The 27,019-nt window shown below is 37.2% G+C and overlaps 1 protein-coding gene across 13 annotated transcripts in view; it reads left to right on the forward strand.

The window, feature by feature from the left end:
• STXBP5L (syntaxin binding protein 5L) overlaps positions 1-27,019 on the forward strand; it is a 198,887-nt gene that overhangs the window by 159,821 nt on the left and 12,047 nt on the right. For 6 of the 13 annotated variants that reach the window (XM_048047653.2, XM_066990416.1, XM_048047656.2 and 3 more), the window contains one exon: positions 18,160-18,330. The exons of 2 other annotated variants lie outside the window; for them this stretch is intronic. In XM_048047653.2, coding sequence (XP_047903610.1) covers positions 18,160-18,330 — 171 coding nt within the window. Of the gene's footprint in view, positions 1-4,997; positions 5,049-18,159; positions 18,331-27,019 lie in introns of all 13 variants that reach the window. 5 more of the 13 variants (XM_048047651.2, XM_013196367.3, XM_048047654.2 and 2 more) reach the window with 1 other exon arrangement.

Raw genomic sequence — 27,019 nt, forward strand, 5'->3', positions numbered from 1 at the left:
TTGATTGGCTTAAAAAAATCTCAGATCATATCAAGGAAAGTGGAGATCAGCATTTTTCAATACCATCAGAGTAGCTTATTCTTACTTGTGCATGCCATGTTCTTTCAACAGGGAATGTCAAACTGCATTAGATCTCATTTGTGATTTGGAGTTCAAAAGTCAGGGCTTTGTACTACCTTAACTCTGCAATATGACCTGAGGGCTCTGTATCTTTAAAACTAAATTTTAAAAAACTATGAGGCTTTGTAAGTCCTCGTAGTATAAATGGTCACCCAATGCTGGAGTTAATTACTATATAATGTATTACAAAACAGTACCTATTCCAGTCATATTTAGCTTTATTTTTATCATCTAATTAAGGAAATATTATTCATGGGCTTCTAGGAATATAGGTTTTCTGTCCCTTGCTTCTTTAACCATTCATATGCAGCTTCATATTGAAGCATGTAGTTGAAAACACACTGAGCAGTAGGAAGTGTATCTCTGAGAGGCCATTTCACTTCATTGTGTAAGATGCAATGGATTATTTAGACTTCTTTCAAAGACTAGAAGGAAAGAATTTCATCAGTCCATGTACAGGAGAGCGACTTCTAAAATGCGTTTTAAAATGGAAGTTCATTTGTGTTTATTCTTAGGAAATCATCTTCATGTTGGCAGCTCATATCCCAAATACATTTAAGACTATAGATCTTAGAGAAGGCAGTGTAAAGACTTCCACAATTGATTTCCATGAGCTTTGGAACAGGTGCCTAATGGCAGGTATACTAGTTCTTATGACTTCTAAGTGCTACAGTCTTGATTTATTCCACTGGTTACATGAGCTGGGTTTAGGCCCATGCCATGCCAACTTCCCATTTTCCTAAATGAAATGTTTTTATACAGTTTAGTTTCAAGAAGAATATTATGAAGTTTCTAACAGTCACTCTTTTCTACCTCTTGGGTAACTGCAAAGTAGCTGAAGAGATTTGACTCGATTTGAAAATTACTTGCTTGTCTTCTGCAAGGATATGTATGTTTCAAAACTTTGTGTGTGTGAAAACAATGTAATTTATTTTGAAACTTGATTATTGATGACACTGCCAGCATAACCATTTCTACTTATTTACGTTAAATTAAAAAGAATGCTTATTAGTCAGAAAGCAAATTAAACATTAAAGAGATCCTTGAACACAAGATGCATTTTACCACTTTTCCAATATGTGAGGAAGTTTCAGATCAGATAAATTAATGCTTGCTTAAGATCTTGAGAAAGGATGTGTTTGTCAGGAATTTGCAAGGAACAGGGAGCATTATGAGCTGGTGGAGGGTAAGAAATTGAGAGCTGGGGCTGGGCCGTGGTGTGTGGCTCAAGGGGAGCAGCAGGGCAGCCCTCCCTGCAGGCTGGGGGTTTGAGGGGGCCTTAGCTCACTGTTGGAGAATGGCAGGGGCCAGCAGCTCCGTATAGGCCACAGAGACAGGAGATAAATGAGGGAGCAGGGCAGCTCTGGGAAGGGTGAGCAGGGCCAAATGCAGCCCGGGATTGCCAGGCAGGTCCAGGTGAAGATGTCAATCCATGAGTCTGGGTCCAAATCATCAGGATCATGGCCAGGCAGGGGTATGGCTGGTGTGGTAGGAGCTGTAGCTCAACAAGAGTTAGGCTCAGCCAGAAAGCAGCTCCCTGGGAAAAGCACAGCACTGTCTGAGGGTGCTTCACCTGAGCCCACAAAAGGAAGGGGGCTGTCCCAAGTAGGCTCTTAGCCCCAGAAGCCAAACATTCATGATCTTTGTGTGTATGTTATCTGAGTGGGTATTTAAATATTCGTCTCTCAAATCCATGTTTTAGCAGTGAAGGACAGGGACAGATATTCCAAAGTGTTTTGGAGCCAAAAGCTGACTAATAGAAAAAGAGCTCTAAGAAGTCACCTTCATTTTGAATAACCTTTTCTCTGACTACACTCATGCTGGGGGAGACACACCACGAAATGTCATAGCTGCAAGAGCATGCTTGTTTGGGTTGGTTGTGCTTGGTGTTTTCATTGAGAGACTGATAGGAACCATATGGCTACAAGATGGGATGTATTCTGTTCAGGGGGCCTGGGTCCTCAGTTTAGCTAGCTGCCAGATCTTACCTATTAACTCTGTGCCTCTTTATCATCCTGTTTTTAGATATGTTTAAACAGCCAAACTTAGGCTTTTGAACAGGGACTTTCCTGACATGTGTCTTACCTTGCACTGTGGTACTACAATTTTTGCTGGCTGCCTCTGACATGAATGCAAAGAAGTAAAGGTAACAAACAGCTCTGCTAGCCTCTTGAACTAGCAAGAGGCTGGCTACTCTACTTCTTTCATAAATTAGAATAGTTTTCAAAAGCTCATTCTCAGCAAGATGCATGATCATACTATTCATGATCCTCCTTTATTATGAATGCAGAGATAGCAAAATATACATACTTTAGGAATTAAAAAATGGTTGCATATTAATATTCCCATTCTGATCAGTTTATCATTAAAACATTAGTTTTATTCCCCCCCAAAAATAATTGGTAGTATTATGCACAGTTGGTTTTTTTTGCAGTAAAGCACAAAAACAATCAACTCCATCTTTTGTCTTTACTCTCAGAGGTCTGGTTTACTGACAGTGGTCCACACAATCATGTCCTACACCAAAAATTTCATATTTGATGGTGGAAATGGTGGTAGGAGTAACTTCTGGATTTCCCAGCTATACTTACTTCATTTCCCAATACTGTGTGTCTCCTTTCTACTTTTGCCCCCTACTCACCATGTTCCCTACCATATAGGAACAGCAAGCCTGTGCCTCTGTTTTTCCTATTTTTCCCAATATTGGGATGCCTACAATTTCCTTGTGCCCATAGTCCAACTCATCAGATCTTTACTCCCTTTCTTTCCCAACTTCAGTCCCTTCAGCATCCTGAGCCTGTTAGATTGCAGCATTCAGTATGGTATGCCTATTTTATCTGTAAGCAGCTGCAGAAGCTCTCAGATGGAGCCTGTTTAGAGTCCTTTGGGGGAATCAGAGGGAGCTTTCTTTGCACCTCGTGCATGAGCCTGTGCACAAATAATTGGAAACTATGTCTGCAGTCTTCCAGTTCATACATACATACCACAGTTTGGGAATAGCTGTGGCATATAAAACAGAATCTGTTTTACAGGAATAGCTGTAATATTGAAATGGAAGAGCTTAAACTACCTCTTTATAAAGCTCAAAAGCCTCTGATGATAGCACTAATAAGGCTCCCTTAGTGTTAAATGCAGCTAGGCTTTATACCTCTGAAATATCCCAATGTAGATTCTAGTCCGTTAGTAAAGTGTCCTACAACTTTCCATTGGTGTTAGTAATCCTTTTTCAGAGGTCTGGTTGAGCCAGAGCTTGTCCTTTCCTTAAAGCAAAAGGGGATTATATAGTAAGTGCTACTTCTTTCTCTATTAGCAAAGCACTGATTTTGTGGAGCAGTAACCTCTGTTCTCAGTCTGAAAGTGTATGACAGCTCTCCAAATAAATAGAATGTTTTCAAAGCATTGTGGTTGGCCTTTGTGTGAGTGCTTAAAATGGATGCACAGGCCTAAGACTTGGTATCGAAATTATTTTCCAAGATTTTAATGTTGGTTTGATCTGAAGAGACCTCCTCAACTTATTCTAAAGCACCTGTTTAAAGTGACAGCTAGAAATGTGTTACTGGGAGGGTTGTGCTGCTTCTACTGATACCAAAAGGCTGTTCAAGAGCCTGAAGGGCTCCCATACTCTTCTCCAAGGGCTCAAAAAGAACAGCAAAGGAAAAAAAAAAAAAAAAAAAGAGACAGAGAGAAAAAAAAAACAGTAGCATAGGTGCCAGCTGATATTTTCCTGTGCCACATTGCAGGTTTTGTAGTTGATGACATTGCAACAGAGATTCTTTCAGGGGCTCTGTGACTTGAAATGGTAAGTGGCTGTTCTAGGCATCCTTCTGACCTAAAACCTTATTAAATAGGAGTTACAAAGGACTTGTTCCTTATGTTCATATGCCCCAGTGTTCCTGCCACTGTCATACTTACGATGTGGGACTTTTTTCTTTTTTTCTTTTTTTTCAGAATTATAGTAGTTAGCTGACAAATACTTCATTGTTTGCTACTAATAACAGACAGTATACAGAAGGGGCAAAAGCTAGAAAACAGTGTGAAAAAAACTGAATGAAGACAAAATAAAAGAACCATATGGGAAATTAAGTCCTCTGAATTAATAATAAAAGATTTCTTATGACATTCTTTTAACAAGTTTAATACCATTTTGACTGATACAAGACATGCTTCATTTTAGTTCTTTGGTGTTCATTGTTTAAAAATGTGCTCATGTGTAAGGAAATGAAAACATTTTTGAACAGAAGCTAAATCATAGTTGTTTTGTTGTGTATTTGGAACACAACAGATAATTAAATCTTCAGCAAATTGAGTGCAATATTTTGATGTCTAGATAAAACTGCATTGTATCCTGAAGCTGCTGTATTTCGTTTCTGTGCAATGTCTTTTCTGTAATATGTACAGTAATGTGGTCTGTCGCCATTACCTATACAATATGCCTTCTTTTTTGAATGATATCTTGAGTATGATGTCATCAGATAACTTCATTGCAACCTCTTAATAAATTGGTTTCCAGGTGTTTAATATTTGTGATATGCTGCATAACCAGCATTTGCAATATTTGCCTTAATCTTATTTGTTTTTAATCATTCCTGTCATCACGAGGTAAGATATTGCAGCATACAGCCAAAGTTATGTAGAACACTATTCACTTCTTGAGAGCTGGAGTAACGTTTTTTCCAGTGCTTTTATGTTTAGTTACATTTATTTTTCTGAATGGTTTACATGAAAAAATTAAACCATAATTCTGCTGATATATAAAAAAAAAAATTGCTACAAACTTCCAGCATGATATTAACCAGAAGATGGCATGTTGTTTTCCCTCACTCCTTTTTCTTTATTAATTATTAACAACTGCCTTTCTCCTTTTTCTGTTGTTTCAGTTAAAGGATCAAGAAAGTTAAGTCTGCCAACAGATCTTAAGACTGATCTTGGTACGGTAGGCGAAAGCCAACAGTTTTAAACTTCCTTACATTCATTGGCAAAACATTTTACCAACTGATCCATGAGATAACACAATAACCTTGGAGGCTTTGTCTGAAAAGGCTTTCTAAAAACCACCTATTAACCCATACAGTTCTGTTGGCAGCTCTCAGCATTTTGCTTGTCTAATATTCATTTATTTTATGTAGACATTTTGCTAATCATTACACACTGTGTGTGTAATATTTTGTTATGAATTGGCTCCAGAACTTTTGACATACTTGAAGCATTATAACTGGTTGTCAGTTATGTTTTTCTCTGCCTATAACACCCAATGCATGCGCTAGTCTATTTCTTTATTTAATATACAAATTCCGTGCCACAGCAGTAATAAGATAGTTGAACGTGTATATTTTATGGTGTTTTTGAGCTCTGCAGATGTCAGATCAAAAATCACTCATTTCTGTCTCAGACTTAGCTAACTGTTAAGTATACTGTCATAACCTTTTTCTCAATCCTTCTTCAATTTTTCAGTGGAAAAGCATAGTAAGTGAAAGCAGAAGTTTCACCTCAGAAAACCTAAAATGACATTAATATCTTGCATAACCCAAAAATGTTTGGTGCAGATCATGCCCTCTTAAATATTCACATAAACAGAATCACTCCTGGCATTTGGGGCGGAGCGTATGGTTAACACAAAGGTTTTTATAATTATTTGTAAATATTCTCAGTATCAAAGAGTCCTTTTTAGTTTTGCTCTCACAGGAAGTTTCTCATGTAAGATGACTGAAAAAGCTGTGTAGCCATGCCACATTACTTTGAATGTCTTTTTAGAGATAGAAATTAAAGATGGATCACATTCTTACATAATGCAGATGAACTTAATATCTGTCACTAGGAATCTTGTGCATGTATAAACCAATGTAACACTGTTCCCCAAGGCAAAAGTCAGGGTAGTAAACATGTCTTCTACATTATAAATGACGGAGGAACTTAGAAAACTGCTAATAGCTCCTGATAACGGTTAAGTAAATAAATGCTGCAAGATCGTTGGGAAATCCAGTCCAGATTATGCAGATTTCAGTGTACAAAGTGAATTAGTTGAAATAATTTACTCCATCATTAACAGTAATGTTTGAGATACTAGGAATGTAGGAATACACCCCAAAAAAATGGAGTGGAAAATTATAATACCAACTCTCTAGAAAGGTAAAGGAAGTGATGCAGGCAGCTATAGACCTGTAAAATTATTTTTATCACTAAATAAATGGGCAGCTATTAAGAGGGAAGGTAAATAAGTAGAGCACTAGAATAGCCATAGAGTAGGATCTAAGGCTAAACTACATTCCATAGGTTGGACTTTGCTTTCTTAGTATGATTTTTAAAAGATCATTTTGAAGGACACATAACATGAAATAGATCTGTATTACGTCAGCACATCTGAAAGATCTGAAGCATAACACAAGAAAAAGATAAATTTAATGTGTAAAAGACTGGAATTAGAGGTATTTAGCAAAACAAGAAACAAATTTACATAACTAGAAGTGGTGAGGGCTTTACTGTATAACATGAGAATGACTATTAAGATTTTATTCTGGTCAACATCTTGAGACACAACTGTCAAGTTACATGTCAGAGGAAAAAAAATGCCTTACCCACAGCTTTCCAGCAGTCATGCTGGGAGCTGGACAATGTTGTAAGCATTGCCTAGAATATACTGAAAAACTGAAGGCAGTTTTATGTTAAAATAAATACATAAATAAATAAAAAGGCACAAGGATTGGGAAGCAGGACAGCAATGTACAAAGAAAAGCTGTAAGTTCATCCTAAGAGTATAAGAAGTATGAAGATCCATCCTAAGTATAACAGATGTAGGGAATTCTGAAGATTAAAGGAATTGTTATGGTTTAAACTGGACAGCAGCTAAGCACCACACAGCCATTCGCTCTCTTCCATGACCTCTGAAGTGTGATGGGGAGAGAATCAAAAAAGGTAAAAGCACAAGGACTCATTTGTTGAGATAAGGACAGTTGAATAAGAAAAAAAGAAAAAAGTGATGCACAACACAGTTGCTCACCAACAGCTGACCAATGCCCTTCTCATCCCCAAGCAGCGCCAGCCCCCCCAGTTTTACTGTTGAGCATGATGCCAGCTGGTACAGGATGTCCATTTGGCCATTTGGGGTCAGCTGTTCTGGTTCTGTGCCCTCCCAGCCCCCTCGCTGGCAGGGCAGCACAAGAAGCTGAAAAGTCCTGGACTCAGTGCAAGCACTGCTCTGTAACAACTAGAACATGGGTGTATTATCAGCTTTATTCGCATCCTAAATCTAAAATATGGCACCATACCAGCTGGTAGGAAGAAAATTAACTCTATCCCAGCTGAAACCAGGACAGGAATGTATAATCGTATCCATGATTTCAACAGTCCTGTTTCTACCATTCCTCCAATTACCTGTTCTCATTATTTTTGAATAATGTAGAACAAGTTCAAAATAACCTAAAAATAAGCAGAAGAAAGTTTGTTTCAACATCCTGCAGAAACTGGTAGAGCTCCTTTAATTTCAAAAATTTCTTACAGAATGGGAGGTATTACCAAATTTTCACTTAAGTATTTGTTTGTTGTTACTAATACAGTTATTGGGTACTCTGTACTCCTATGATCAGGAAGCCTGAGAGATTGCTAAGGATGAAGCATGTGGAAGCAGCATTCAATGTATAAGCTGCCGCTTACTCATGGCTAATCAACTGCAGAAAGCGGCTTTTAAAAAAAGGGGAGAATAAAAGAAAGAAAGAAACAAACAAAACAAAAAACTTGTTTTAGTTCTGCTTCATGACTCTCTTAGAAGGACAGAAGATTCCTGTTAATTATTCTGATCATTAAAACTGTGCTGAATTGTAGATAGCTTATTTTGCAACTGGCTGGAAAGCTTTTTTTTTAATGTAAGGAGCTAAATTTAAATGAGAGTTCCTGGAAAAGGTGATAAATAATGTCTGCATTTCATTTACATCTGTTCCAAAATGTCCTGGCTACACAAGTATAGCTTATTGGGGATTATTTATCCACTGCTGCCTGTTGTCTGAGATTGTACCTATAGTCTTAATATTCAGGGGATAACAATGCTGTCTGGCCCACACTTGTATTACAGGTACTGCAGTCACCACTTTCAAATGGTAAGATATTACACATCCATCCTGTTGGCTCTGGCTCACAGGTTTTTCTGGAGTGCTGATACATTGCCTGCTTTCAGCACCAACTGTAGCTAATTGGGAAATACATTATCATTTGGCAGCTTACAATTCTGCTCCCTTGTTAGGATGTGGTTCATGTAATGTCCTTGCTTTCATTTTGTTTTGAGTTAAAATAGTAGAGGTTAAATCTGTTTCATGTGGAGGTGCTACCACTGCTGGCACTAGCTTAGAGGGTCGTTTTCTAGTATTTAAAGGAATAACATGCGATTCCATGACTGAGGGTGTCTAGTTAAACCTTGTCAGGATTTTCATGATTTAAAGGTATGTTGGAACTCTGCATTGACCTTTGTATGACTGGTAACTTAGCTGACCTCAATATCTTTTTATTTTGATGTAGTGATTATTATCTATCATGGCTGAGGAACTTGTCATATCTGTGGATACCATACCTCCATACAGAAACGTGGGAACATGTCATATATGGAGAGACATTATAACTTCTTGATAATTATAGGTACTGCAAATCTGTAACCCAAATGGTGATTTGGATTGTCTAGAAGGAAGAAGTAACGTTGTTGCATATACCGTACAGTTTCTCTGTTAGCCTTCAGATGCAGCTCAGAATGACAGTGTCTTTATTTTGAAACCTAATCCTGTTTCCCAAAAGTTTTCTGAAAAGATAATCTATGTTTCCATGAACTGTTGCAGTGAAATGAATTATGAGGATAATCCTAACCAAAGTGGGGAATCTGGGCTAGATATATACAATTGTTTTCATATGAAAGTTTTCAAACTTTGCTTCACCAGCCACTTTAAGCATCAGCTTGTATTTTTCTCTTCTGCTCATTTCCTTAAAACCTTTTAAAGTTCCCAGGTGATCATAGGGAGTTAGACACAAGCACCAACTAAAAATCGAGAAACTCAGTGACCGTCAATTTTTATTTAATTCCTCTGAACAGATGGTTTCACTGCATGAATTTTTTGCTATCACCTAGCCTTTAGTAGACAAAGAACAAAAGAAAATGCAAATAGACAGACATTTTTCTTTCCTCTAAGATGCGATCTTCGAAAGATTAATATTCAGAATTCAGATATAAACATCTTTCTGCAGATGTTTATAAGCAGTGAATGAATTCTTAACTTAGCTCAAAGATGTCTCCCATTTTATACAGAAGTGAGAAACTAGACAAAGTACCAAATAAGCTCAAATTTTTCAAGATTTGAGAAATGTTTTCTGATGCAGAGGTCCAAAAGCTTTGATTCTGAAAGTTGACTTCATAAAACACAATTGTAAGAGTCAGACAAAGAAGCTTTGGTTATAACTCTGTATTCCATTTTATGCTGTGTATGTTCCACCAGGCTTGTGGAATCTGTTTGATTTTTCTTTCCTCAAAGATTTATGCATATAATAATGTAACTGTAGTATGAAAATATGCATCATTTGATGCCTTTGTATTTCATTAAAAGGAAAGTGTCGCTTTCTGGATTCTCCTAAGCCTATAAAACAGCAGCTAGATGCTGTAAAGAAGACCTCATTTTTATTTTAAAGATGAGCAGTAGGTTTACAGCAATTCCTGCTTTACCCTTTCAAAGTAGTTTACAGCAGACATTATTAGATTCATAATAGACATAGCTTTCTAGTCACTACTTCTCAAACTGCCTCAGCCTCAGGACAAACATCATGCATTCATCTGGCAAAATTTTGAAGCTTTTAATCTGTTTTTGCTTACTGCCTGGTTGATTTTAAGTGGAGCATTCTCTGCTAGTTTTTCTGGCTCTTGATCTGTAGGGTTTTTTGCAGGGCCAAAGAACATTTGTGAAAATTCAAAATTATCATAATTTTGAGTTGCTTTCCTCCTTGGTCTGACATATTTAGAAAAGGCAATCCAGACATCTAGCTTTAACACTGCTTTGTTTGAATTACTTGACAGTGTACATTGAAAATGATATGTATTTTTATATGCAGAGGAACTTATGGACTGTCCAGTGTAGGTCTCCTCCTAGAAGAGCAAAGTAGTTTCTGTTCATTTTGGGGTCTGAAAATACCGCTGAATTGAGGAGCCATCTGAAATCTGCTTGTAGTTAGAATTATAGCATAATTAAGGTATTTCTAGAGGTTGTCTAGGCTATAGCCCTGATCAAAGCAGGTCTGTCACTGTCCTGACCTACCTGGTCCAGCTGAGACTTGAATGCCTCCAAGAACAGAGATTCTGCAACCCATGTCAGTTTTTGACTGCCCACACAGGAGAAAAAAAAAAAAGAAAAAAAAAAAGTTTCTCCTAATATCTAACCAGTATTTCCCCTGTTCCAACTTGTGTCCTTTGCTGTTATTTGATCACTGTGCACCTCTGAGAAGAGTCTGGCTTCATCTTATCTGTATACTCAGATCAGGTAGTTACAGACAGCACTAAGGTTGCCACTGAGCCTTCTCTCCTTAAGGCTGGGGGAAAAAAAGTAGTTCTCAGCTTCTCCTCTTACACAGTGTGTACCAATTTCCTTATCAGGTTGGTGGACCTCTGCTGAACTCACTGCTTTATGTCAATGTCTTACTTGTAGTGGGGAGACCAAAACTGTGTACAATAGTTGAGATGCAGTCTGACAAATGCCAAAAAGAGGGGAAGAATTACATCCCTCAAGCTGCTGGCTATGCTCTCATTGATACATTCAAGGGTGTGGTTTGCCTTTTTTGCTGCAAGTTTGATCTTTATTAAGACGAAAAACATTGTGGCTTGGACTAATGGCTTCTACTTCTACAGAAATGTTTTTAAACATTTAGCTTCCCTGCGATTTCACATTATTGGTTTGGGATTTTAAAAGAAGTCTCATCTGCCAAAGGTCAAGTGTATGACAGCACTAGTTTCTTCCTAAATTAAGTGAGAGAACGTTTATGGTCAAACATTTTTTAAAAATGACCTGTATTAACTGATATATTAGTACTCTGCCAGTCCAAGTAACCAGAAGGAAAAAAAAAGGAACAAGAGCTGATCAGCAGGTTAACTCTGTTGACTATCACAGCATAATTGGCATGTGTTGTGGTTGTATTTCAAATGCAGAAAGGTGCTGTGTTCTGACTTCTAATGCTCCCAGATTTAAAAAAAAATAAATAAAATAAAATGTATGATGTATATTGGAGATTTAACAAGCAAGTAAGTAATTTAGAGGAAAGGTAAGTACTTAGAATTATCAAAATGCGACTGTAACTGAAGTGTTTATAATTGATATAGTTAAATGTAGTCATGAATGAAAAGTAGCAACATCTGTTTGTTAGCTGAAGCCACCAAATAAGCAGTTAAGGTCATCATACTTTTAAGAGTTGATAATAACAACATGATACTCAACTGGTAGGCTAACAACATAATAGATACTCACTGTTCCGAAGTTCTCTGGTTTTACTTGAAGAAGAGTTCCTTACTGAGGACTCTCAAAGGTAAGTCATTTTCCTCTGCTTTCAAGAAATGCAAACATATGTACATTACTCTTGCATTCTGTGGTCTCTGTACGCTTTTCAGGATGTGATACTCTCAGCAGCCTTTTCAGGCCAGCAATCAAAATCTGGGGCTACACATAGACTTACCAAACCTGCCTGCACCCAAAGGTCCTCTGCAGTAATCTGATGTGGGATTAGGCTCTCATATACACTGTCATCTGTAGGCAGAGACTTAGGCATGAGACAAATGGTCTTATCACCTTGTTGTGACTTAGAACAACATCCAGAGTCTTAGCAACTGTGTACAAGCAGAAGAATATTTAAAAACTAGAACTTTAAATCAGAAGTTATCTAGCATATGATCTGCTTTTGCAGCACTAAAATAAAATGAGCAATTGTTACTAGTTTATTAATTACAATAAACTGCTATCTGTCAAAAATCTACAATGCATAAGGTTAACAAGATTGAAAAAACTTTTTTTTTTAGAATTGTTTGCTGCATAAAAATTTTATGCAAACTTGTTTATATTTGGAATGGTTTATATGACAAGGTCTGCGTCTCTTTCTATTGAGCACTTGCAAGCAAATTATTTATATACTAACATCTATGGAGTGGAGTGTAAATTATACTGGCATACAATCAAGAACGCTTTGGACAAAAATCAAAATTTTGCACCCCAAATAACTACAAATAGCAGATACATAGCTTGCTAATAACATGGCAAAATTAAATGCTACCTGCTTCATTTCTTTTCAGAGCTACTGATGCAGAAATTATGTGTAACTTAGTGTGAGATGGCAAAATAAGACATAGGTCAACAACAAAAAAAAATCTGAGAAGTAAATAACCCTGTTGGCATTTCAGTATTTCAAGGTAAAAATTATGTCTGAAGAGATCTGTAATGTTTCCTAATGTGGGTAAGCAGGATTGAGCTCATTGATGTTCTGCCTTTTGTTTACTGTCGTTTCAGTAATTAGATAAGGAAGCTAGCTCAAAAGAGGCATTACCAGTAAGTGCAGCAGTGCTAGCTCAATTATTTCAGATATTTTTACCTCTAGTTAAAAAGAAAGATTTTTTTATATCTAGAGAAAAAGACAAAACCTTGAAAATCATTATGACATAGCTTTTCAGGAGAATCTGGTTAGAATTGACTACAACTACATTTTCTGTAATTATCTTACACTTAGTTAATTCATATTGGATGGAAAGGTAAGTTTTGTTTAGAAAGTCTCCAATTGATATATGCCATGCCTTATTTTTGTCATGTTCAAGCTGAAAAAATGTTTTTTTGAAAAGGTTTAATTTTCAAAAACAGACAATTAAAAACAGATTTTTTTTCAACTTGCGAACACAATTGCAATGCTCCTAATAGGGGACACGAGGGACTAGTTGTTACCCGAGGTAGTCACTCGGTCATCCACCCTACTTGCATGTTTCAGTGTTGTCCTCTATGCAGCGCCGTATGTGTAATGTTTCATAATTGTTTCAGAACGAATTCAAGTTTTCTGTCTGTGTTTTCCTGTTCATTGCATAAAGCGTAGCAACAATTTCTGTTAAGTTATTGTTGAGGTATGCTGCGTCCTGTCTACTTTCTGAGACAGTCAGTCCAGTAGCGTGATGTTACATGATCACTAGAAATTCAGCAGAAGAATCTGAAGAATAGAGTTAGTTCCAAGCAGCCTGAAATTTTCACACTTGGGGAACTTTTCACTTTGTTCTCAGGGAACAAAGGTAAATTTATTTTTAGATTTGAACTGCTGGGTTATTGAGATAAAGTTAATGTAGAGGTGATGTTGCAACAAGCAGTAATATATTGTTAGCATTCCTCATTTAGATATTGTTTATTTTGTATTTTGGTTTAATTGTTTGTAACTGTTGGCAAAAAGTTGGTTGTGGAAGGGGCTCTGTCAATAACAACATACTTAAAATACTGTGAAGTGGTTCAAAATGTGTTATTCTCTGAAAATAAAACCTGTTCACGTTTCTTTCAGAAAAATGGTGATGCCTGGGATCAAGTGCATTATAGGAGCCTGTTACCATAAGGGAGATACTATTCTATTACACAAGGCAGTATATTGTAATGGCAGTGTGTTATACTCTTGAGTGTGGACCTAAATGTACTATCAATATGGCAATAGTGCAATTCATCCTTACTCTTCCAACTGAAAAGGCACAATGGTAAATACATGTATTTGTTGGCAAAACATCTGCACCAATATCTTCTGCTAGGTCTCACACCTCCTCTCTTTCCTGGCTAACAGAACTGCACCAAGAGGAAATTGTGATCCTGACTTTGGAAGGGATTTACTTTTAAGAATAATCTGTTAAAAGTTTAAGGTGTGCTCTGTATTCTCACACTACTTTTACACAACTTTTGCTTATGTGCAACCTTGAGACTACTTCAGGCTATTTGTACAGTTATGTGAGGTCTCTTTTTGGTTGATCTAAATGTGTATCTCTTTGCTGTGTAAAGAAAAAAGCTGTTAGTCACACATAATCATTACCTAATCTCTCATTTATTGATAACAAACAAAAATCCCCAAATAGAAACAGACTTTTCCTCCTTTTACCAGAGTAGACTTACTGGAGAAATTCTCTGGGACTTTCTCATGTTTTGTGTTCTTTCTGCTCCATATTAAAACAGCTCTCTCTGTTCCTCTTGCCTGCTCTTTTGTTGATTACTTTCTTCCAATTGAGGAAGTTGGAACCTCCTTCAGATCATTACTAAGAACTGGTTTTCAGCTAGTTTTTCTGTGTGAATTTATCCCTTTGTTAGAACTGAAAAACAATGATCTTTCTTAGCATTTCTTTAGTAACTGCAAATTCATGTTTTTCCTTTCTTACTGATATTTTCAGTACATTTGGTTTTAACAGAGATTCAGCTTTTCTCTGGTCCCTTTTGCTTTTTGCAAAGGTCGCCAAGTAGTTTAAAGTAGTTGTGTGACAAGGCAGGTTGTGTCACATATATGTGTTATTGTGTATAAACTAAAATTAGCATGTCCATGTATATATAATATGCTTCAGGTCTGTGTAATACTCCTCAGAATAATCAGATTAAATTTGAGGCTATCCAGCAGGCTTGCTCTGTCATGTTGCACATTGCATCTCTCATAAGGCATCTCTCAGTAGTTCCATCAAGTTCACAGTAGCTCATGTCTTGTAGTATGGGGTAATTTTCTATAATTACTTCCAATGGGTTTGCATGAGCCTTATATGTTTAATGAGCGGAATAGCTGTTCCTGAGCCCTGGCTATTTAGTTCACTATCCACAAACAGGAGAAAAGGGTGCTGCCCAGGTAGAGTGGAGTGACTGTCACACATTGTGGTGACTGCTTCAAGGAGAAGCTCTGCTGAGACAGCATGCCCAGATGCAGTGTATTAGTAAATCCGGTACTTGCTTCTGGGATCCAGGACCAGCAGGGAGTATAACGCAAATTCCCTTGACCTCATGGGGTATACTCAGATTCAGTTAAATCTCAGCTAGGGTCATGTGGTGCAAGTGGTAATGACATCTATGGGAAGGGAGAGAAGGAGATGACAAATGCAGTTGTGGAAAGGGGTAGAAAAGAGAGGAGGGCTTTTTGTGCAGTATTTTTTTCCTAGGCAACTTATTCTATCCCTTCTCCAAAATAAGAGAGATTTAGGAGCTGTTGCAGTGTTCCATCAAAAGCACAAAAGCACTGCTTCTTAAGTACTGTTAGTATCTCCAATATCAACTGCTGCTCAATATTAACTTATATTTCTGATATGAGAAAAGTCCGAGTGACCCAATGACAAAAGCAGTGAGCCAGCAAACAAAAAAGTTTCAGTGTTGTTCTTCCTTACACGTTGAACAAAGCTGGTCTTTACAAGCTTTCTCTATCTGTTCTTTGGGGTGACTGGAAGAAGTCTGTTATGGCAAAGGAGGATCAGGTGATTCAGGTCTCAAAAGGCTAGAAAATCATTGCAGTCATTTTGGTAAAGGGTGGTAGCACAAGCATCCTCACAGTTTCCCTTACAAAGTGCACTGTAGGAAATTACTATTGTTTTTTCCTCTCACTTTTCTGGTACACTTTTTTTTTCATACTATGCAATAAGGAACCTTTTCTTAAATAGTACATAACTATTCTTCAGAAATGTTTCATATCATTGAGCTTATACCATAAAAATATGCACGCAGTTCCTTTGTAAATGCACACTGGATTTATGTGCTTGAGTCTTATCAACTTCTCAGCAAAAATGTTGTAGGCCTACTTCCCAGAATTATATTATTTTTTTTCAATGTCTTTTTTTTTATTAAGGTTTGCAGAGCTGTATTGCTCCTTGATGTATAGTTGAAAAATAATATCTAATCAGAATAATGGAATTGTGTTAAAGTATAGAAGAGTGTGTCACTGATGACTAAATTCCCCCTTCCACTCATTGTTCTAGCATTCACTAACTAACGTTTCACCAACTTCAGTGCTTGAAGGATGTCCCTGCAGCTGATTTGTTCTCTACACAGGAACTGGCTTTGCTTATTCAGAAAGACAACTAAAGGGATTTAGGTGCCCAGAAGCTGTTGATTATTTGTTTAATTTTGGCCTGTGAAGGTAAACTGAGACAAGCAAGCATACTAAAAGAAACAGCAGAATTTCTCTTAAAATATAGCACAGTGAATAGGGGTTGAGACGAATTGTGTCCATTCTGTACAATGTTCAAGAAAAGGGACTCACAAATACTGTTGATGTTTCTATAGAATATGATTCTTTTTTCCTCTGTTATGTTCCTCACCACTTCCTAGGATCCCCCTGGAGATAATTAGATATCATGCTGAAACTCCTTCACACAAACTGAATTTTGAAGAAAGGAAGCAGCTGGATGAGGATGTATCTTTTGCTGAGGTTGAACAGTCAGCCTGTGCCCTTGAACAAAGCCCCGATCTCAAAGGACATTCTGCTGAAATATATGAATAGTTCCAGTATATTTTGGAAAAATTCCTAAATATAACTTGAATGAATCATCCACATCAGTTTGATATCTGCTGTTAGCTCAGTTAATGGCTATGTATTAAGAAACATGATGGGAATCATGAACGTTGTGTCTCCTACAGAGCCGTTTCATTATAGATATTCAGTCTTAGTATAGACACTAATTGCTTTCTAAAATATAATTCTGAACAATTCTTTCCTGTTTTGTTCATCGAGACAGAACTGCTTTCACAAGTAAAGGACATGATTTGCACGTTAGAAGACTACGTATAATAGCACACTGTATGCTGTATTCAGTATAGAATCTGTTTTATCATCTGAATGTAGAAATAGCTTTTCATTGTGTACAGTGGTGCTATCATGGCATGATAACAAAGAAACTAATTTTTCTTGGTATATTAAAATTCATCTTTTCCTTGGATACAATAAAAATTGACGAGAATTTTGATATACTGAATATACTCATATATAGAAACCTAAAGACTAATTCTGAGATATAAATAACCTGACATTTAAAATGGGGGTAGAAACTTCAAGCTCACCCTTACCTATAGTATTGAGCTTTCATTGTTTTGAATAGCTGACCAGCTGATTACTTAAATTAATAAGTATGGATTCTCTGCTGACCAAAAATAAGTCAGTTATATACAGGTGTGTATCTTTTCATAAGCTGAGGGGAAAATTGCATTCAGTAATTCTTCACCTCATATTTGTGTACCTGATGTGAGGGGAAGTATAGTATCGTATGAATGTGTTGTAATCCATTGATCCAATCCAACCCACTCTAAAATCTGATCTAAGCCTTGCTCAGTGGATTGTTGTGGTTTAAAGACCTGTTTTCAGTGATGAAGAACAGGCAAATGTAGGCAGCGTTTCAGGCAACTGTGTTTTGTTCCCTGCCTCATCGGATGGCAGAATGTGCTGTGCTGATTGACCACGGCCTCTAGCAGGGGTCCAAGGACTCAGCCTCACATCTTTAGTTCTGTAGCAGACAAACATATTGTTCAGCAGTCAGTTTCTTTAGCAGTAAGATAAATCTATGTGGGATATAAAGAATAACTTAGCAATATTATGGTTAGTTTTATAATTGTCACAAATAGGGACAGTTAAATACCTTTGTCATTGCAGCTTCTAGGCAGATAGGGAAGTTGTCCACCTCAATCTTGCATTAAATTACACTTGCAGTTCTTTATGAGAGCAAAAAGGAAAGAGAGTTTTCAAATTTATTTGGTATCTAATAGGAGACACAACAACAAGGATGACAGTGTTACCCACCTTATCTTGACTACCCGTGCACAGAGGTCAATAAAATGCTGTGGATTCGCAGCTGTAAGAATGTGTACCAGTTCTATATCCCTCGATTCATTTCAAAATATACCTTAAAGATATGGTGAATTATTCTTACATATATGTGCTGCATTGCTAAAACAAACAAAAAAGGTTACTCTCAGAAGTTCTAACTTAACCCATTCTTAAATATCAGCACTAACATCTCTCCTCCATTCTGAATTTTGCGAGCTGGCACTTTACCTAGCACATTTTGCATTCACTTTCCAGATCACGTGAATGGTCACTGTACAAGTCCAACATCCCAGAGCTGCAGTGCAGGAAAACGACTTTCCAGCGCGGACGTCTCAAAAGCAAACCGCCGAGGGCCTGGGAGGCCCCCCTTTAGAAAGGCGCAGTCTGCAGCCTGCATGGAGATTTCCCTCCCAGTCACCACAGAAGGTGGGTGGCAATGACTATTTTGCTAGGTATCTGTGAATTTCTCACCAGGTGTGGAAGTGATTAAGTTTAGCATGATCCTTGTCCTAGTCATTGCCCTGAACTGCTGTCTTCACCTGACTGTTTAGAATTAGAACAACCCCTGTGTGTTAGTGTTGTTACTAACCAGCCTGCTCCTGAGCTCTGTGCTGCCTAGGGATGCGGTATGCTGAACCTCACCGAACTCTTACAGCTGTCCCTTTGCCTTTACGGATGGGGTGCTTTGTTCTGGAAAAGCAATTGTTCATAGTGGCTTATGTACAGTAATCGTGACAGCTAGTAGTACTAACGTTTCAAACTCTCATTGTCTCTACTTACCGAGTCTGAAAATGAATAAGATATTTTTAGAATGCAAGTTCAGGCTTTGCATGTATTTATTTATTGGTAGTAAAGATGGTGTAAAATTCCACAATCCCTGGCCACTGATGACTGTAAAATTATAGCCCATAATCTAATCAATTTCTGTATTTATAATGAGCTTCTAGTTTTGCTGCTTGAAAAACAGTCTTCAGATCTTGATCTACCTGAGTGAAGAGACTTAATTAAACTTAGAGATATAGAGTGGACCACTTATGGCAATACATTGTGCTTAAAACTTATGATCAGCCTATTTTAATTTCAGCAGTGCCAGCTATTTAACTGCAGATTAAAAGCAGGAACATTCAGCTGGTGTGTTTTCCTTCAATCTTGGTAGTGTTCCCACTCTGGTATTGGCATCCTTTACCCTTGTCTCCCAAGCTTCCAGCGCCACCTCATTCCTGCAACAACGCATTGTCTATGCAGAAAAGCTTCAGCCTACCAAAAACTGAAAAGAATAGTATCAAAGTAAATGTTGTAAGACTATAGTGTTGATTGTGTTAAATTTTAGTAATAGACACGCAATAATATTTAAACAACATAAGTATTTTTTACACTTAACTCTTTTTAAAGTCCAGTTCTTAATTTTAATGAAGATGCAGAAAAATATCTTAAGTGCCTAAGAGATAATAATCTCCTATGGCTATTGTTTGGGCTGTAGCTAGGCCAGAACATGATGCTATAAGTGAAAGGCAATCAACAATACCATGTTTCTACATATTTCTTGTAAGGAGCATTTGTATCCTAACATGCCCACCTGCAAAGGTGTCTGCACCACAGAAGTTCTTTATGACTGGAACCTGCTTTCCCTTGTTTTGATGATTATAAATAGAGATAGAGCAAGCGGAATTATTTCACTCAGTGTATCTATTTTTTTTAATGTAACAAATACCTTTGCAAATACTAGTTGCAAATTGCTAGAATCATTTTATTTTCTTTATGACAATATAAAATACTAAATTCTTCTTCAACCTTTCTTCTGACTGCTGTGGGGGTCACAAAACAAAAATAGGGTCTACATGTGTGAGACCCAGTAAGAAAATATCCTAATTCATCATGGAGGGGTTCTAAGATACTGTTCTTGATAGAATGGAGGTGCTATCCCAAAGACCGCTGCAGTGTCCTCTAGCATCTCCTTGTATTTGATTTAAGGATACTGTTTACCTACATTGATCCACAGGGTAATAGAGCAAAGCATGGTCAGACGCTCTCTGAAAAATGGTTGTATTCACTAAATGTGTTACCCTCTTCCAGCTATGTCATTAATTTCTGGCAGAAATCATCTCCCATTGCCAGAGGCTATCACACCAGAACAAGACGCTGGTAAAAGATGGATCATTTGTGCTGTCCCTTTCTGCTTCAGTACAGAAACACTTAACAGCTTTCTACATTGGGTTTACTTTATCCAAATGCCTTTGTACTAAGGCAAATGAGAAATGCCCACATGATCTATTTTTCTGCCTTTATTAGATAAGTATTAATCTTCTGCAGAGTAACAGGGACAAATACTTGGGAATAGTAACATTTCAACTGAAACTGCTGTTTCTTCAGTGACCATTCAGCCATTGCCTTAATTTGTATGTAAAACTAGACTGTTTTCACATATCTATATGTTATCTCAATGAACTTCTTGTAATCATAGCAAAATTGCACTTTGTAACAATACCAAAGAAACTGCTAGGCCAAGTTGTACCTTGTTAGCACAGGTATTTTATATCTTCCCATGCATGGCAATCATAGTACTGCTTACTGACATCTTTAGTATAGATCTGGTCTTTAGGAGGATGTTACAGTATCATGGGTTCTTCAAAGTTGAAGTTGTAAACTGAACAGTGAAAATGTTAAATCACGTTGTAGGCTTCATGTAACATATGGTGAAGTGTAATCCTCAAACAATTAGTTATAAGGAGTAATCTGGTTTGCATGGTAAACCTATAAATTTCAGTTTTAACGTGGATTAATTAATGTCTTGTGTGTAAAAATGATACTTAAGTAGATTTACAGAGCTCTGAGCTGTTTATAAATTCCCATGCATAAGGGCATTTTTCATCTGTGTAATCACCATTTTTCCTCTATGTGATGATGATGATCATAACTCTTTCATCTACCTCTCTTTATACACCATTCAAATATGGTAAGTACCACTGCATATGATAGTTCATAGTGGAAGATTCATCACTACCACAATAGTTTCAATTGCTTTGTGTTTCTCTGCATTCTATGTAGTACCAAACTCCTCTGCAATACATGTATGCAGATACTGCTGTAATATCGACACTACTTGTATCTAAACTGGCTACAGTACTACACAATTCTTTTATGCTTCTTTTCCTTTTCTCTCCCATCCTCCCAGAGTAAGTAGGGTCAATGGCAGGCAGAAGAGGGAACCTACAAACCCCTAAGGTCCCACTGACCCTTGTGTACAAAGCATTTAGTAATACAGTGATACTTTGACGGCATGATGAGGCTTTCTGTGTATCCATATCATAAAAGATTCTATTTCTACAGCTCATCACTAATTATAATACCTATCTAGTTTTATATTAAGGTATATCTCTTTCTAGAGAGAATCATCTAACTTCCTTTCAGGGACATGTTGAAAATTAATGTGACTTAAAAAAAGTCCTTTTTAAAAGCATCACCTGTGTCATTGAAATGATATTACAACTCTCAGTAAGGTCAATGAAATGACTGTGTTATAGGTCCTTCTGCTGCAAGAAAGAGTCAGACAGAGCCTTTAGAATAATTTATACTAAGATGTAATATTATAGGGTGTGGCTTGGGATGGTCCTTGAGTGTATGGGTTTGTATGCACAAACATACATGTCCCGTCAGCACGTTTATAAACTATTTTTCTGATGATTTGCATTCTCTCATTAAAGAGAAACCATCTGTCCAACTTGTATGAACATTTTGTAGATACCTGTGGTATTCGTCTTTTGATTTCTAGCTCTACTAACTGATCTATCTTGAACAATTGACATTCAGCCATTCTTCATGCATCTTTGATTTCTAGACATATTGTTTTGGCAGGAGGTTGAATTTATTTCTGAAGGGTTTTTTATTGAATAGTATGGTAGAAGGTGATATGATCCTTGAAAATTTTTAGGTTGGGGCTAAGAAAAAGGGCAAGGGAGAAGGAAGATAAGTTAAAAGACTTGAGAAAGAATATGCTGAGAATAAAAATTCTCTGCAAAATGTGGAAGTGTGTTTGATCAAAAGCTTCTGGTTGGGCTGTTCCAAAGTAAAATAAAACAATTCTCTCTGTGTGAAGAATTTATTGGCTACTTAGGAGTATATGCTGCAATAAATAATGGATTTATTCACAAGAAGTTGCGTTTTAAATTTTCCTTTGGTGAACCAAAATACATATTTTATGCCCTCGCCAGAAGGGTAGTATTTCAGGTTAGCATTTGGTAGGATTTTATTCTTCAGCCTGATTAGAATTTTGATTAGAGATTGCTATCTCAGAAGTACTAAGCACTTTCTATACATAAAGAGAAAATCCTTTGTGTGGGGGTAGATGATTCTTGCCTTTTCTTAAGCTGAGTGCCTGTCTCTGAAGCACTGATGACGCTTGGAGATTTTTTTTAAATAATTCTTCCAGGTCCTACTCTTAAAACCCCTTCTTAATTGATTAGATTAAGAAGATAATACATTTTGGTGACTAATCATAAGATATCTGTTAGAATAATATATCATTCTTCTCACATTGGTTTTCAAAAACAACTTATTTAAATCTGATCTTTTGGTACAATAGGAACTATATTTCCAGCATTTTCATTGAGTGCATTTTCGATCAGCCTTCACACACTAAATTTTTCTGATTTCATTTCTGTTAGATGTCTTGGTCTGTTCCAGCTCTGGACTCCAACTAGCATCCTGTTTTGCTTGCAAGTGTCTTCACAGAAACATTGAAACAGTGATTGTATTAACCTTTTGCTTAGCTTCTTTGGGGAAAATATGTATTCCTCCATGGCTTGCCTTCTGTCCTGTGACACAAATACAAATCAGTCCAGGTGAACAGGCCCAAAACATCTGTTCTTTTTCTGCATAGAAAAATAAAATCTTTGTTTCTATCTAGCTTTTATTGAACTTTTAGATGAAAGAAAACATTGACGTTAAAGAATAAAAATAAAATTCTTGTGGGAAGGAACTCATTGTGGTTATACTGGTATAGCTGGGTGGATATGTGGATGTGTGCACAGATACATATGCTGTCATGCACTCCTCATTGCTTTAATAAATTCCAGCTAACTCTGCTAAGCGTTTCAGATTTGAAATGTATCTGTTTCTGCTTTTTTCAAACAACCTGCTTTTTTAAGCAGTTTGTATTCTCCAAAAGTTTTTCTCTGCCATGACTTGCTAGTTGCCATCAAGAGCCTGTGCTGGCAGACTCTGACTTTTCTTTCCTTCTCATTTCCTGCATTCACACAGAAATTGAAACATTCTGTATTTGTCTGTCCATGTGTGCTTGTATCATATGTCTTAGGAAGGAAGTAGAGACAGTGTATTTTCACTTTGAAATTTTGCATTTGGAAATCTATTTTCTCCCAGCATCAGTGATAGAAAACTGTCTTTCTGGGTTTTATTATTTTTTTTCCATTATGTAGTTTTTAACTAGTCCAGTTTTTACAATCCTAGACTGGAAAGACCATTTAGATCTTTGTGCTACAAACTTAACTCTGATCAAGAAATCCTTACAAGGGTTTGGTATGCATTGTAATTTTTTAGGAATGCTAAGAGCAGAGTTTTTGTAAATTTGCTTTAGATTTCTTTAAAATAATTCAGTTTCAGTATTTACCTCAGCTTTTGGATTAATTCTTTTGGTTATATAAAGTTAAAATTTGATATAGAATACTTGAGTTGGAAGAGCTGAGTGCTGGCAAAACAAACCATTCAAGAATATTTAGCTATTATCTCTAATAACCTTATCAAAAATTCTATGGCAAGTACAATGCAATTTCCATTTTAATGGATCCAGTATACTTTTATACCTGTAGATTTTCTTTTGAATCTGCATAGTTCTATAAAATTGTTGTAAATTTTTCTCTTGTCAATTATGGCTATGCTGTTATGCTGTCTGTAGAAGTGCTCTATGCATATCACATTGGATTTTTTGAACTGGATGAGCAAATGGGACCATTTGGTTTCCTTTCCAAGTTTGGGATGGGGAGTGGTGAGAAGAGGGAAATTTCTGTTTTTATCATTAACCCCTTTTTTCTTGGTTCAGTTGGTTCTGAAGCCCACATGTAGATGTGAGCTAAATTCTTTCCAGGAAAGAGAAAAACAACATAGTTCCTTGATCTAGAAAAGTGTTGAAGAAGCAGCACAAAGTGATTCAAATACATGGCAGGGAACTGCAGAGGGGAAGGGAATAAACTGCTGTTCATGCCTGCTGAGAGGACAGGATATGTAATGGACATAAACTACTAAGGCAGAGCCACAGTTTCATGGGGACAGTCAGCGATTAATTTCCATCACAGGGATAGTTAACTGCAGAAATGGGTTCTCTGAGGAGGCTATTGCATCTCTGGCAGGTTTTCAGAACAGCTCATGCTCCCCACCACATATCCTTTGTCATGCCTCACCATATTGCAGAGTGGATGGCTTCTGGGAAACTTCCTTGCCCAGGCAGCCAGAAGAACTGACATTTATCTGGTCCTCTGGGCATGTTACAGCTGCCACGGGACCACTCTTCATGAGGCCCCTAAGGGACATGTTTTTTCACAGACAAGCTTTCAAAGCAGATGGAAAAGCCCTTGACTTGAGATTTTTTTTCATTATTTCTCTGTGAGGGGATCATGGTGTTGGTTCTGCTTGTGAATCATTTCAATTCTCTTAGCATTTGAAGTTACTTCACATAGCTGGTAACAATAGGAATTGTATAATAGGAAATAGCTTAGAGATATTGTGGTAAGCCGCAGTCTCCACTAGTTGCTCAGTTTGTCACCACCAGAATGCTTAGGATCACTCTCAGCTAAGCATCATAGCCATTAGGCTGAAGTAAAGCTCCCCTAACATGCCTGGGTTACAAGTGGCGTAGCTTCCAGGGAAGACATGAAGAATGTCTTCATGTCTCAGTGTCCTCATTATACCTAGTGACCACAGATACAGAAGGTGTAGATGCTGTCAGTCCTCTCAGGCTGGTTTGTGCCTCCAGCTTTCTGCTGAGTGCTACAATCACTAGGCTGCAAAAAGCCAGTGGAGTGGTTGTCATTTAGACTGACTCATAATTTTTATCAGATCCAAACACTGCTTTCCCTCAGAGGTTTCAGTGGAGTTTAAAACCTGATTACAACAGAGTTTTCCCTATGTCCCTATAGTGAGGAGTGGAAGTCTAGAGACTGGGGTACCTCGTGAGTATCTAATGGCCAGGAGAGGCCGGGTAAGAAAGAGAGAAGAGCCTTGCCTGCATACATCTGTGATGCTGGTGCCTAAATTTCAACTCTATTGGGCTAGATTGAGTTTGCATTTGTTTTTTCCTGGGAGCACATTTTCTTTGAGGTTCTTGTAGGATGCTGGGTCCACTTGCTTCCTCATAGGAATCTGCAAATTTTCCCTATTTTTAAAACTAACTAAAAGAAAGCTCTGTTCTTCTTCTGTTCACTGAATGTCTTGTCAGTTTTAATTTAAATGATGATTTGATTCCAAGTTAATCTGATTTCACGCTGTACACTAGGCATGTTGAATTTGGAGGGCAGGTGCACTGCATGCTCAACTTTACTTTTTTTTTTTTTTTTTTGCTTGCTAGCAATCACCTCAGATCAACATAAACTGTTTTTCTGTATCTGAAATAATTTTTGAAAGTTTGGGAAGTGGAGCATACCATTAGATGGTTCCTGGTACTTCTCTGGCAAAAAGGTATAGGTGTGGGGCTGAACAAGGGAAGACCATATGAATACTCTGAGGCTGTTCAAGTTACATTACAATAGTATTCCAAAGGCTTTTCTTTTTTTTTTTTTAAGCAAAGTTTTTCTGACTACACTTCAGCTGCACAGGCAGAAAATCTATCAGAGAGAAAAAAAAAGAATGCTTTCACTTGCTTTGTTATAACTATTTTGATTCATTTATTGAATGGACCCAAGGCTTTTCTTCTATTGCACCTTTTGTCTCCTCCTGATTCTTGCGTACTTCTGCATATGAAAGCTATAGAACATACTCTTCTTTCCCAAACCACCAATGGTATCAAGAGACACCTCGGCAGCATAGCTATTTTAGGTAGGGGTCTAGATTATGGAGAATTGTGATATCCTTGATTAAGAAATGTATGTCCAAACTATAATCTAAATCCAAACTGAGCTCTTACTGTTCTGAATATGAAGACAGTTTGCTTGTGTAAGTAAAGGGAAGTAATTCATGCAATCAAATATGGAAGCTTGATAGACATTATTTACTGTAAAGATCTCTAGCATTTTTATCTTTCTATAAAAATGCTTATTTCTACATCGTTTTCAATTTGAAAAACAGTTTTGCTCTAACAGTTCCCTTCTGTTTTTAAAACATGCTGAACTAAAACCTAAGCCTGAACTTTTCCATATTCTGGAAATATCAAAATAAAGATCCAAGTCTGGTGACTTGAATCTGTTTTCTCTTTCAGGCCTTTATTTGCCATCATGTACATACATTGTCTTGTATTAGTATAATTCTGTGAAGTCATTCAAGTTACACTGCTATTACTATAGCAACTTCAGGACAGTACATTGCAGAACTTTTTCAAGGGAGGGCTAAGCATCCCACAGGTGTGGGCTGTGTGTAAGCAGATACAGTCACCCTGGTCTGAATGCATTCCAAGCAATATATTCACGTGCTTTTCGACATAGTTTTAGGGCAACTTATTTGAGCTGATACAGTAGAAAATAATTCGCAGCAAGAGTCTAGATTGTTGCATTGTTTGTGCCTAAGACAACTTCTGCTGCTTTCTAGTGAATTGCTTTGATGTGGAATGCAGCTTTAGAGTGATGCTATTAAAATGTGTTTGAAGATGTTCTTAGCCAAGTAACCGTGCAGTGTTCTTAAATGTGTGAAAACCCTGCAGCGTTACTTCCTGCCCCTTTCTCCTCTGTGTTGCTGAAGCATTGCCGTCAGTAATACGGTTCAGTCTCTGTCTGTATGATGTGTAATGTGTGCAAATTCATGTTTGAAGTGTAATTCCTTTACTGTATGTTTACATTGGCATTCAGAGCTTTGCATGCTTTCCTGATTCAATAATTTAAAGGTGACAGATTTCTCTAAAGATATTAAGGTGATGATCCTTAAACTGTCAATTGTTTTAATATTTTCATTAGCTTCTGGT

The sequence above is a fragment of the Anser cygnoides genome, chromosome 1 (assembly GCF_040182565.1).
Source record: "Anser cygnoides isolate HZ-2024a breed goose chromosome 1, Taihu_goose_T2T_genome, whole genome shotgun sequence".
NCBI lineage: Eukaryota > Metazoa > Chordata > Aves > Anseriformes > Anatidae > Anser > Anser cygnoides.